Source organism: Taeniopygia guttata, chromosome 10, assembly GCF_048771995.1.
Source record: "Taeniopygia guttata chromosome 10, bTaeGut7.mat, whole genome shotgun sequence".
Classification (NCBI taxonomy): Eukaryota; Metazoa; Chordata; class Aves; order Passeriformes; family Estrildidae; genus Taeniopygia; species Taeniopygia guttata.
In genome coordinates, this window is record NC_133035.1 from 20,336,198 (window position 1) to 20,349,284 (window position 13,087).

Consider the following 13,087-nt stretch of genomic DNA (forward strand, 5'->3'; position numbering starts at 1 on the left):
GATTTCAGAGCAGGATTTCAGAGCAGGAAGGTTAATTGCTATTTGCTTTCCAAGCCTTTATCTCGTTTTTAACTCCTCTGGCTTTCATCTTGCCTCTCAGCTTTTTGAAGAACACTTTCAGAGATCTGTTCCCAGGCTGCAAAGCAGCTGCAGGTTCAGGGCCAGGGAGGATTGGCAGGGGGGCTCCTCTGCAGGCTGTGGTGGTCCCTGGGCAGGATCCTGTGCTGTGAGAGTCACAGTTTGGAGGAGCAGGACTTGGGGCTGTGGGGAGCCACCAGTCCCAAGGGTGGCCTGGCCCGTGAGCCCCGAGTCTCAGCTCCTCTCTGGCACCATCTCTGCCTTTCAGTGTGAAACAAAAGCACCATCAGGGGCTTTCCTTACCATAAAGATATTTACACACTTCAATAACAGCAGCTCTCAGCCTTCCATGGAGTTAAGCAGATGGAGCTCGTGGGGTGTTGTTGCAGCTTCTCAGGGATTTTACTCATTCTCCCTGCACTTGCTGCACTCTCAGTTAAGCACTCAAACATCAAACCTGAATGCAGATCTCCAGGGTAAGTCTAAACACGGGGAAATTGAGTTTTCCATGGGCAAATTCAGTGTCCTGCTCTTCTGGCTGCTGGCTGTGTCTGCCAGGGCACACCCTGGCTGCTCCTGGTGTGTTGTTTTTTCCCCCATGTGCTCCCAGGGCTTTCCAGGGGCAGCCCCAGCACCCTCAGCACCCTCAGTGCCTGGGCATGGCCAGGCCTTGCACTCCCATCTCCAGTTTCATTCCCAGACCATTAAAGCCTCTGTGTGGGGATGAGGGGAGTGTTTGGGAGCCCCGTGTGCCTCAGCTGCTCTTCCTCGTTCCTGACTCTCCTGCCAGGCTCTTAATCACCCATATGTTTTATCAGCAGCGATCTTGCATTTGCTAACAAGCTGCAGATTAGGAAAAAATGATCCCCAGTCCCTGGCGAGCCCCTGCCCAGGCCGGGTGTGCTGCTGGTGCAGTGCCACGGGCATGGCACAGCCCTGCCAGCTGCCAGTGCCACCTCAGCCTGGGGCTGATCTCCCCCTGCCAGCCCCGTGCTGGGGCACATCTGCACCACAGACTGCCAGAGGGCAGGCTGAGACGGGATATTGGGATATTGGATATTGGATATTGGATATTGGGATGAGATTCCTCTCTGTGAGGTGGGCAGGCCCTGGCAGAGGTGCTCAGAGCAGCTCTGGCTGCCCCTGGATCCCTGGCAGTGCCCAGTGCCCCTGGGCATTGGGGCTGGGAGCTCCCTGGGACAGGGGAAGGTGTCCCTGCCTTGACAAGGGTGGATCTGGATGGGCTTTGAAGTCCCTGGCAGCCCAGACTATTCTGGGTTTCCTTGATTCTATGAATTTCACTGACCTGTGATCTTATCAAGCGGTGGAAGCACATTTATTTGACAGAATCTACTGCCTAAAAAACTGTCTTAGCAGCAGCTGTATTTTTGTCCCTTAGCTTTGTCCAGTTTTTCCATTATTTTTCCTGTCTGCAAATCTGCCAGTCTGCTTGATTTTTACTCCGGCATCAGCAATTTCTCTCTGATTTCCTCCTGCATTCAAAGGTGTATTCAAAATCAACACCACTGGGTCAGCTCCCTCTTTTCAGACTCTGGTGTTCCTGATTGTGGCTATTTCGCATCAATGGCTTTTCCCATCAGCTTTCCTCTCTGTTTTCTCCCCAGTCTCTTTGTTCCTAATGCAGCTCATTAGAAACGAGAGGTGTATAAAAGCCTGACCTCTGTTAACGAACCTGCCGTTAATACCCGTTTGTGGTGCCTTTAAAGGGGCTGCTGTCCTTCCAGTTCCTCCAGATGCCACTTGCTTCCCTAAATGTGCTCCCACCGGGTGCTCTCAGCTCCAGGAGCTCTCGCTGCTCTTCTGCACATCCCCACTTTTTAATTTCTTCTCTGCAGCTCGGCAGAGGCTCCGGCTCCCAGGCAGCTCTCAGGAATCCACGGGGATGAGAGGATTTCATATTGACTCCAAATAAAGGGTAGTGCTGCACAGAGGAAAAAACATATCCAAACAAAGCAGAAGCCCAATTCCCAGTTTCATTTGTTACCCCACGCCTGAGGTCAGCCCTGCTGCAGCACCACAGCTTTCACTCCTCCTGCTCTCCCACGAGGAGAACCCTTTGGAATGCATCTCTTTCCTTCTAATTCCTTATCCTGCAGCAGGAAAGGCCATTCCCTCATTCCCTGGGTGACAAGTGGCCCGTCCCTGCGCTGCCTTTCCAGGCTGGGGTGGCTGGGACAGACTGGGAGCTGTGGTGGGGGCCTGGATGGCCTCGCTGGGCTCAGAGGAAGGGGCTCCGTGGTCCTTGAGTTCCCAAAAGGGCAGAGGGACAGGGAGCATTGGGTGACATCCAAGGTGAGTGTCCCAGAGCAGCCCTGCCCTGCCAGGGTCCCTGCACAGCCTCACACAGCCTCAGGATGTGGCTGCAAATGGCCAAATTATTGCCTTGGCTCTTCTCTCGTGGCTATCATCGCCCACAAGTCTGGATACAGAGTGAAGATAACAGAGCACTAAATATCCAGCCCAGGCTCTGGAAGTTGGAGTTGTAGCTGTAGCAGCATCCCGGGAGTCCATCTGCTCAGACAACAGGGTTCTACAAGAAATATTTTGAAGAAAGTAATTTTAAACATATTTAAGAGAAAAATAAAAGCAAGTTAAGGAAAGCAGTGCCCATTGCCTTGAACACCTCCCAGGCAAATGCATTTCCTGGGTTTGGGATGCTGAGGGTGATGGGCCTCCCCCAACAAACACTGTTTGGGCATCCCTGAGATCTGAGCAGCAAGCTGGGTGCCCTGGGTGCCCGGTGCTCTGAGCTGGGTGCCATGAGATGGGTGCTCTGAGCTGGGTGCTCTGAGATGGGTGCCCAATGCTCTGAGCTGGGTGCCCGAGTCCTGCCCTGCCCTGCCCTGCCAGATCCTGCAGGATGAGCTGCCCAAGTCCTTCAAGCATCCTTCAAGCATCAGTGCAAAGGCAGTCTTTACTTACAGTCAGATTCCTGCACACACATCAGGGACAGCATTAGCAAATCCAAGCCTGACAATCAGGAGCCAGGGGTGCAAAGCCGGGATGGAGAGTGGAAACCCCGGGGCTGCTTCTCCTGCTGCCTTATCTGTGACCCCTGCTGAGCCCCCTCTGGGCCATCTGCCTCTCACATTGCCAGCCTTCTTTGACCATCGGCAGAGATATTTTTTTTCTTTTTCTTTTTTTTACAGAGTCAGTGATTACTTTTCATGAGGAGCAGGAAGTGAAAACACCACTACATACCACGAGAATCACAAAGGAACACAAGTGCTGGATGCTGGTGCCAGTCGTGGTCGTGGCTCGTGGCAGAGCTTCCCTGGCTGTGCTGGGGACACACGACCCCAGTAATGTGCTTTTATGACTCCCCAGTCCACAGCAGAGTCCCCAGAGGCAGAGAAATACAGAGATACCCTCCTCTCTGCCTGTTACAACATTTACAGAAACAGTCTGTAAATAGAATTATGGGAGTGTTTTAAATGGATTTCTGAGCTGGATTCAGAACTATTCCCTAGCTGCATTCCCTAAATATAAACCAGAGCTTATCTTGCTGGCACAAAACTGCCAGAGCGCCTTTCAGCGTTACCTCTGTGAGCACCCAGGGGGCTGCAAGTTGGATTTGCACTTTGTAGGGACTGCTGAGGTACAACTCAGGGAGAGGAGGAGACCCTGTGCCCCATCCAGGCAGGCAGAGGTGTGGAGCCTCCAAAGGGGAATCTGCTGTGAGCACACGGAGCAAAGCCTGTCCTGCACCCGATCAGCTCTGCCAGCAGGAAAAGGGGCTGGGGCAAAGAATTCCTGGCCTGAGCAGTAACACAGCCAGGCCTACGTGTCTCTGCTGTATTTCAGATAAAAATAGACAATTACAAGTCTTAGTCTGGAGTCATTTGGTGCAATAATGGAATGACAGAATCCTGGAATGGTTTGTACTGGATGGGACCTTAATGCTCATCTCGTGCCACCCCTGCCGTAGCAGGGACCCTTCCTCTATCCCAGGTGCTCCCAGCCCTGCCCAGCCTGGCCTGGGACATTCCAGGGATCCAGGGGCAGCCACAGCTGCTCTGGGCACCTGTGCCAGGGCTGCCCATGCCGGGGTCTCACCCTGCCAGGGAACAATCCCCTCCCAGTATCCCATCCAGCTCTGCCCTCTGGCTCAGAAGCCATTCCCTGTGTCCTTCCCCCCAGGCCCTGAGCTCTGCCCCTGCTCCGTGCTGGGCTCTGCACAGCCCCTTCTCCATCCCGAGGGAGCATCATCCTGTCCCATCACCCTGCCCCATGCCTGCAGCTCCAGGGCAGTGCAGAGTTCATGGGTCAGCTCCCCTGGCCTGCCCAGCAGCACAGGCTCTGTCATTCCTCCCTGGAATGTCTGCCTCAAGCCAGAAGTCGTGTGCTGGAACTGAAGGAGCCTCTGGCTAATGAGCCTGTCCCTGGATGTCAGCAGTAATTAATGTGCCTCGCCCTGCAGGTTCCCACCTCCTCTTAATAGGCTGAAATTTTATCCTCTGGTTAGAATTGCAAATTATGGTTAAAATTTTACATGCCTGGAAGTCGAGAAGCTGGATGCTCCAGCTTATTCCCCTGTGGGTACACGTGGGGATGCTGCTGAGATGGTTCCAGCCCCTCCTTTCACTCCTGGCCCTCTTGCACTTGACTTCCATCCTCATCACCCTCTTCTCTTCTCTTCTCTTCTCTTCTCTTCTCTTCTCTTCTCTTCTCTTCTCTTCTCTTCTCTTCTCTTCTCTTCTCTTCTCTTCTCTTCTCTTCTCTTCTCTTCTCTTCTCTTCTCTTCTCTTCTCTTCTCTTCTCTTCTCTTCTCTTCTCTTCTCTTCTCTTCTCTTCTCTTCTCTTCTCTTCTCTTCTCTTCTCTTCTCTTCTCTTCTCTTCTCTTCTCTTCTCTTCTCTTCTCTTCTCTTCTCTTCTCTTCTCTTCTCTTCTCTTCTCTTCTCTTCTCTTCTCTTCTCTTCTCTTCTCTTCTCTTCTCTTCTCTTCTCTCTCCCTCTCTCACCCTGTCTCCTCCTTTCCTTGCCTCCTTTTCTGAGTCTGAGGGGCAGCGTCTGAGCCTCAATACCTGCAGCTCATTGTCCCCATCTGGCAGGAGGGGAGAGCTCTGAAGGGCTCCCCCACTCCCCAGACACAGGCTGAGGGCACAACTCCTGCTGCTGACCCTGGAAAGGTCCTGTCTGGAAGCTGCAGAGCTAAAACTGGCCCGGGGCCAGCGGTGAGCGCCTCGGCTGTTGCCATGGTGTTACAACTATTCATCATTGTAGGAAAATATTGCACAAAGAGGTGACAGACATTGATGCCAGATCCAGGGCAGGCAGATGGGGAGGAGCTCAGGGGCTGGTTGCAGTAGCCAGGTGAGCCTCTCTCAAGAAGAGGTTCACTCTTCTTTTCCAAACCTTTTCATCCAAAAAAAAAAAAAAAAAAAAGTAATGAAGGGATAAGAGAGAATTTGGGCTTTGTTCCTGTTGACTCTCAGTGCCCAGGAAGCTGAGAGGTGGTGAGTGCTGGGTGAGGCAGCCTGGAGAGCTGCCCGGGGATGAGCCCAGCTGCTTTGGGAGGCTGAGGGAATGCTGACAGCACTGCTGACCACTGAATTACGGGCAAGCCCTGAGAGAGAGCTGGGCCCCTCTGTGACATCTCGCCCAGCCAGCGCTGGCCTGTGCCAGACTCAGGCTGGGAACAGTGGGTTTATATAATTTCAGCTGCAGGTAGCTGGAAAGGCAGAGCAGAGCTGACAGCCCCGCTCCCGGCCCTGGGAGATGCTGAATGGGCCTGACCAGAGCAGGCTGCCCTCAAACAGGGAGCAGAGGGCTGTGCTTTGGTCATTTCAGCACAGGAACTGGCTACTGCGTGCAACATTTGCCTCAGTTAAAGATGAACAGCCATCCTGTGCCCCTGTGGCTGCTGGCTGGGGTCTCCAGCGGGTCCCTGGCATCCCCAGGCCCTGCTCCAGCCCTACCTGGGCAGCACCCACCTTTGTTCTCCACACCTCAAACAGCTGCTCTGCTCTCAGAGCTCCAGCTGCCTGTGGGTGGCATGTTGTAATGGATGAGAAGTGCATGGATTGTGGACAGAATGGATAATAGTGATATTTCCTATTGAAAGCACAGAATCACAGAATCCTGGAAGGGTTTGGGCTGGAAGGGACCTTAAATCTCTCATCCCACCTCCTGCCATGGGCAGGGGCATCTTCCACTATCCCAGGTTGTTCCAGCCCTGTCCAAGAGCTGGAACATGTCAAGGGATTCAGCAGCCACAACTTCTCTGGGCAGCCTGTGCCACCCTCTTAGTGAAATTTAACCTGCTGGAAAACAAACACGGCGAAGAATTCACTTTATGTTTGGAAAGCTGCATTTTGAATTTTTTAGCTCAAAACTGCAAGTAACAGAGAATCCAAATCGGGAGAATTTGTAGGATTTACAGTATAAATTATTAAAAGGGAAAGAAAAAGACGTTGCTCATGAAAAGCACATTCTCGTCGATCAAAGCTGCAAACAGAGAGTACTTTTGTAAAGGCATCTGCCAGCCTTTGATACGCTCTGTGGAAAGCCTGTCGGTGTTCTGGGAGTGGAACGGAGCTGTCAGGGCTGTCGGGGCTGTTCCCTGCTCCTCTGACAAGCCAGAGGAATTGGAGGGGGTGAGCTCAGCCCAGGGGCTCCTGCGCTGCCCCAGCGAGCGGCTCAGGAGGAGCACACAGAAATGGGGAACCTCCACAAAAGCCATCCCAGCCTCGGCGGGGCTCACACGGCCGGGCTGCCATCAGTGTGCCCAGGAAAGCTCAGCTGGCTCACCCCGCTGCTCGCTGAAAGCAGCACCTGCCTGGGCCCAGGATCCATCCCCAGCTCCGAGGCAGATGAGCCATTCATGCAGAGTGGGATCCGTGACAAAGCAGCAGCTCCTGTGGTGAATACCAGCATCTTTGTCGAGTGCCCAGCTGGTTGAGGAGCGGCTGTGCTGTGAAAAGCGCCGTTGTTGTTGGGCTCCTGAGTGTGTGCCGGGCACAGCCGCGCTCCGGGAGCTGCAGGACCATCCTCGGGACCCAGGCCGGGTCCTGGCCCTGCTGCCCTGCCTGCTGCAGGATAATGTCCTTCCCGGGGCTCCCACGGCCGCAGCACCGCTGCCTGTGATGTTTGTTCCCCCTCTGCCCTTGGCCCTGACTGCACGTTTGGATTTAGGGCCTGCCGGGCACTGAGATAACCCAGCCTGGCCTCGGCGGTGCCTCCGTGGGCACAGGGGTCACAGAGGGTGCCCAGCCTGGCAGGCAGCCCTGGCACACAGCCCTGGCAAAGCCAGCCTGGCTGGGGATGGGGCGGTGGCTGGGAGAGACCCATCTCTCCTCGGCCATCCTGAGGTAACCCTGGAACCACAGGATGCCGAGGGAGCCCAGCCCCACACACTGGAGGGTCGGGGGAGCCCAGCCCCACACACTGGAGGGTCAGGGGAGCCCAGCCCCACACACTGAGGGTCGGGGGAGCCCAGCCCCACACACTGAGGGTCGGGGGAGCCCAGCCCCACACACTGGAGGGTCGGGGGAGCCCAGCCCCACACACTGAGGGTCGGGGATGGAAGAGCCTGGAGGCCACGGGCCTGAGGGCAGCTGTCCTTTCTGCAGGGACAGGCAGGCAGGGAGACAGCGCCCATCACAGAGTGATCTGGAGGGGCTGCCGGGAGCAGGGAGCAGTGTGGCTCTGTAAAGCTCCTTTCTGGCTGGGAAGGCAGGGAATGGGCAAAGCTGGAGCACAGGGCGTGTGGGGAGAGGCTGGAGCCGTGCTCCATGAGAGAGAGAGGCTGGTGCTCCTGGGGGGAGGGTGGGAGCTGCACCCCAGCCTGGGAATGCAGGTTGGACAAAGGTGAGGCTCCAGGCAAAGGGAGCCGAGCCAGGAAGGTGCAGAGGGAGCAGGGCCCGTGCTGCAGAGACAGACTGGGGACAGCCTCATGGGTCCCCACTGTGCCCTGCTGGGTATTGTGGGTGTGTGTGGAGCCAGGGCGGTGTGGGAAGCACGGCTGAACCTCTTGGTGGGGCCGTGGGGAGTGTGACACCCAGGCAGGGGAATGGCCAGGGCTGCAGGATCCCCATCCTCCCTGGGTGATGCTGATGGTACCACCGGGTATTTCACTGCCCCAGAGCAGCACTAGCTGCATCCCATCAGCACTGATGGCTCTTGGAGTCCATTTTATCCAAAAGCCAGGGATTTAAAGGTTTCCTTCCATGACAAATGAGCACCAAGGGACCAGCTCACATCCCGGGGGCCACGTTGGCATTTTGGCTGGCTCTGCTGGAAGCAGCACGGCAGCTGCCAACCCTCCGTGGGGATCCCAGCCGAGAAATGGAACTGGGCTCCGACAAGAGAGCCGGGCACAGGTTGGTGCTTCGGCAGGGCCCGTGGGCGGCTGGGTCATGCCCAGTTACCTGCCGTGCTTGGGGTCATGCCCAGTTACCTGCCGTCCTTGGGGTCATGCCCAGTTACCTGCCGTCCTTGGGGTCGCGGAGTCCCTGGGGCAGCCCCCGCCGCTCTGATCGGGGCTCTGGGTTGCGGGTACCCCCTGCCACGCGTCCGACCCCATCGGCATCCCCGGACACGCTCGGTGCCGCCGCGGTGCCCGAGCCGGGGGCACTGCCCTGCCCTGCCCCGCTGCCCCCGCTGCGGGGCATCCCCCGGGTGGGCTGCCCGGTGCCCGCGGTGCCGCCCGCCGCTCGCCGCCGTTCCCCTCCCGCGCGGGGCTCGGCGGAGGCGGCGGGGCCGGTGCCGCATTGGTTTGCGGCGGAGCCGTCACCGCCGCCGCGCCGAGATCGGCCCCGCGGGGCTCCGGGCGACCCCCGGGCACGGCCCCCTCCCCGCAGCGGGGGCAGGGCCGGGCCGAGCCGGGCGGGAGGCGCGGCCACAGCCCCGCCCCGGCCCGCCCCGCACCGCCCCGCACCGCCCCGCACCGCCCCGCAGCGCGATGTGAGCCCCGGCCCCGGCAGCGCCCGCCGCCCCGCGCCCCGGGAAGATGCTGAGCAGGTGGATGAGTGGCAGCAGCAGGAACCTGGACCGCGAGTACAACTGCACCGTGCGGCTGCTGGACGACAGCGAGTACACCTGCACCATCCAGGTCAGCTCCGCGGCACCGGCACCGCGGCCCGGCCCGGCAGACAAAGGGAGCGAGCGGCGGGGGCGGCCCGGTGCTGCCCCGCGCCGCCAACAAAGGCGCTCCCGCCGCTCCCGCCGCTCCCGCCGCTCCCGCCTCCCCCGCCTCCCGGGCGGCCACCGGAGCCGCGGCTGCCGGCGGCGGGAGAGCCCCGGGGCTGAGCCCCGCCGCCCGCGACCCCCCAGCCGCGGAGGGGCGCGGGGATGGCGCGGAGAGCCGCCCGCCTGCCCCCGGTGCGGTGATGCCCGCAGCGCCGGGAGCGCAGCGGGGCCGGAGCGGGGCACGGGCAGCCCGGCACGGCCGCCCCGGGGCCGGGAGAGCCGCGGCCGTGCCCCGGGAGCCGCTCGGGGCTCGCCCCCGCAGCGCGGGGAGGACGTGGGTGCGAAGGGAGCGCGGGGGATGCGGCGGTGCGGGGACCGCGGGCAGCGGTGCTGCGGGGCGGGATGCGCGGGGTGTGCCGGCACGGACAGACCGAGCGGCCCCGCCGCGGCCGGGAGCCCGTTCTGCCTCCCCCGTTAGCGCCCGGTGGCCGCGGTGGGCGCTCGGGTTTTGTAATCGTCCGGAGCGGCGGGGACGGGCGCGCATCGCCGCCCCCCGCGCCCCCGTGCCGGCAGCGACCGGCACCGGCACCGGCAGCCGTGGTCGGGGCCGGCGCCCCTCCGCCTGTCCCCGCGCTGCCGGGGCTGCGAGGGACCCGCTCAGCGCGCTGATGTGTCGTATTGCTGAAAACTGGGGAAACGCGCTGCCGGGCCCCGCTGGAGCGGGACCGGGACCGGGAGCGTGTGACCGGGGGCTGAGAGAAGCGCCGCTGGCTCCGGCTGCTCCTGCGCCTGGTTCTGCCGTCAGCATCATCCCTGCGAGGGAGCTGAGGAAAAGCTGCGCGGAGCCGCACGCGCGGGGATTGCTGCTGGAGGCGGCTGGCCCCGGCCCAGCCCGTGGGCGATGGAAAATTCGGGGCAGAGTTTTGAGTAAAGGTGACTCAACACGTCAATAGCAACAGCTCTCCCCGCCCAGCCTCGGGCCCCCCTTCTCCCGGCCTGCGGTGCCAAGGAGGGGTGAACATCCTTCCATCCCCAGGCACGAACCTGCTTCTGCTGATCGTGCCAAAGGACGGTTACCAAGGGTGCTGCAGGCTACGGCAGGCACCGTCATTTTGGCTGAAACAGCCTAAAATCGGTAAATAGGGTGATTTGTGCGAATACCACTGAAGAATGGTGGTAGTGCTGCCGGTCCCCGCTCGCCTCCCCCACCGGGGTTGTAAAGTGTGACCCAGTAAACGGCTCGAACAGCAGCCCAGTTTATTTTGCATAAGCCAAACTAATTCGTCTCTCAGAGGTTGTTTTTAATACTAATTAAATGGGGAACTGTAGTTTGGGAGAGAAAGTGTGGGCAGAGCAGTTCAGAAAAATCTGGATTTTCTGCCCTTAAGACAATTTGACAAGGTGTCGTCATTTTGCATGTCAGGTTTTTTTTTTTAAGAGAAAATATTACTCGGGCCCATATTCCGGTTGATATTTTATGCGTAGCATAGTAAACAGGGACTCCTGGTATTTAGCATGCGCGACCCGAGGGATGGAGAATTTGCTCCTGCTACCCTGAGAAGCAAGGTTACCCCACTTAAATGTTTGCTCTCGCTGGCTTTCATGCTGCCTCAGAAGCCAAGTATTTATAGTCCATGCGAAATTAGGGAGAGCATAGCAGGAATGTGTAATGTCTCGCAAGTGAGGAAAGCGTCACCGCGCAGGCTGCGAGCGCTGAATGAGTTTTGAAGGTCATTCCCTCACGAGCGCAGAGATTTCCCATCCTGTGAGATGCCGGGTGTCTCCTCGGGCAGGCTGTGCTGCTCCTGCTGGATGTCCCCGATGTCCCTGTTCCTGCTGGAATCCGGGGAGCCTGGCCGGGCTCTGGCCACGGGCTCCGGGCTGGCAGCGGGGCCGGGCTGGAGTTGGTGCCCGTGCCCGGCTTGGCCGCTGTGCCCGTGTGCCCTCGCTGGCAGCAGGACAAGGACCAGGACGGGCTCCGTGCCCTCCCTGGAGCGTGGCCTGTCTGACAGGACAGCTGGCTTCGTGCTGGGCAGGAGGGAGCAGCACTGGAGCAGGGCTGGCTTGTAAGAAGGTTTATTTACATTTCACATCCTGGCATCGGTTAAATCTGTCATGAAATTAACCTCTGGCTGTGCTTGATGAAGGTGTGTGAGTAGGGGTTTGCTGCTGCCTGATAATACCTGAGCATTCTGCTTCTAAATAAAGCCTTTTTTTATTTGATTTTCCAAGGTTTGCTTTGTTCATATTCCTATGTAGAATGAGCAGTTCATTGTCTGAGCTGGGATGAATCCTTCCTCTTTTTTTTCCCCCAAATTTTCACTCCTGAACGGCCCATCCAGGCAGGCAGAGGAGTCTGGAGAACTCATCCCTGGGGTGCCCCCGATGCTGTTGGGGGGACAGAGGTGCCATGGGCACAGGGAGTGGGGTGCAGCGAGTCAGGGCAGCAGGACTGGCACTCCATGAACCTTTTGTTGTGAGGTTTTTTTGTGAATTCCAGTGTTTGCTGGTCTGGGGAAGCTGTTGTTCCAGCGCCTGCCTGGGTGGGTTTGTGTCTGCCAGCGAGCCGGGCTGGGCCTGCAGCCCTGCCAGCACTCGGGGACTGGCAGCAGCTGCCTGAGCAGGAAGATGTCATGTTGGGCTCTTGGCTGGGCACAGCTGATGTTTGACAGTGCCACGGAGGCACCTCCGCAGGCAATGAAGGTGGTGGTTCCTGTGTGGGGTCCCTCAGGTGTGAGAAGGCAGCAGCACCATCCCTGTCCCCTCCCTTGGCATGTGCTGGCTGCCACCTGTGGGCGTGGGGACCCTGGTGACGGTGTCAGAGGGGACAGAGGGGGCTCACAGAGAGGGGCAGCCCTTCCTGGAGGCGTTTTGCTCGTCTCCGTGTGAGGGGCTGCTCTGGCTGTGGGTTTGACTGGAGTTTCACCCCAGGCTTCTCGCGGCGCCCTCGGGATGAAAAGAGCTCTGAAACACCCAGCAATGCTGTGGTTTGCTGTCAGTGAGTTGCTTGTCTGAGGAAATGTTTTAAATTCTTCACTGTGGTGTCAGTGGTGGCATAAAAGGCTCGAAATAATTAATGATTTGCCGTTGCTCGATGCATCAAGCATTTTCCTGAAAAGACAGTGGTGTTTTGTTTCAAACCCCAGCAGAACGACAGGAACGTGGAGATGTGAGAAAACAAATATGTGGTTTCTTAGACACAGAATGTAAGAACTTTCTCGCCTAAGATTGGGGAGAAACGAAAGCGAGCTCCTGGCTGCGCTCTGGGACAAACCCCCCACTCCCCACTTGGTGCACGAAGTTCCTCGGGAGCCCTGACAAGATCATTAATACCAGGCAGCAGCACAAAGGGGAGCTGGGTTTGTGGCAGTGAAGGTTATTTGTTCATTATCTTTTCATCTTCTGAGAGTTTCCAGTTGCTTTTCCCGGGAAGTAGGTTAGGAGAGCGCTGCTTCTGCAGGGCGGCTGCGCCCGGAGCCCCGAGCACAGGGACGGGCTGGGGGGACAGGGGGGTCTGGCAGTGCCACAGACCCGGGCTGTGTGCCCAGCTGTGTGCCCAGCTGTGTGCCCAGCTGTGGGGCTGTCTGTCTGTCTGTCTGTCCCAGGGCCAGCGCTGCCCTCCACAGCTGGAGTGCGGGGACAGGGACCCGCCAAAGCCACTGCCAGAAATGCAGCGTGGGGCAGGATGGGGGTCCCAGGCTGGGGGTCCCAGTCTGAGAGTCCCAGTCTGAGGGTCCCATGATGAGGGTCTCAGGCTGAGGTTCCCAGGCTGGGGGTGCTGGGCTGAGGTTCCCAGGCTGAGGTTCCCAGGCTGGGGGTCCCAGGCTGGGGGTCCCATGCTGAGGGTCTCAGGCTGGGGG

The 13,087-nt window shown here is 58.6% G+C and overlaps 1 protein-coding gene across 2 annotated transcripts in view; it reads left to right on the top strand.

The window, feature by feature from the left end:
- The first annotated feature begins 8,958 nt into the window (after positions 1 to 8,958).
- The window catches only part of FRMD5 (FERM domain containing 5), a 49,088-nt gene continuing 44,959 nt past the window's right edge, over positions 8,959 to 13,087 (top strand). The window contains exon 1 of one of the 2 annotated variants that reach the window (XM_041718333.2): positions 8,959 to 9,150. In XM_041718333.2, the coding sequence (XP_041574267.1) occupies positions 9,049 to 9,150 (102 nt within the window). In that variant the 5' untranslated portion in view covers positions 8,959 to 9,048. The remainder of the gene's footprint in view (positions 9,151 to 13,087) is intronic. The other variant, XM_030281014.4, reaches the window with a different exon arrangement.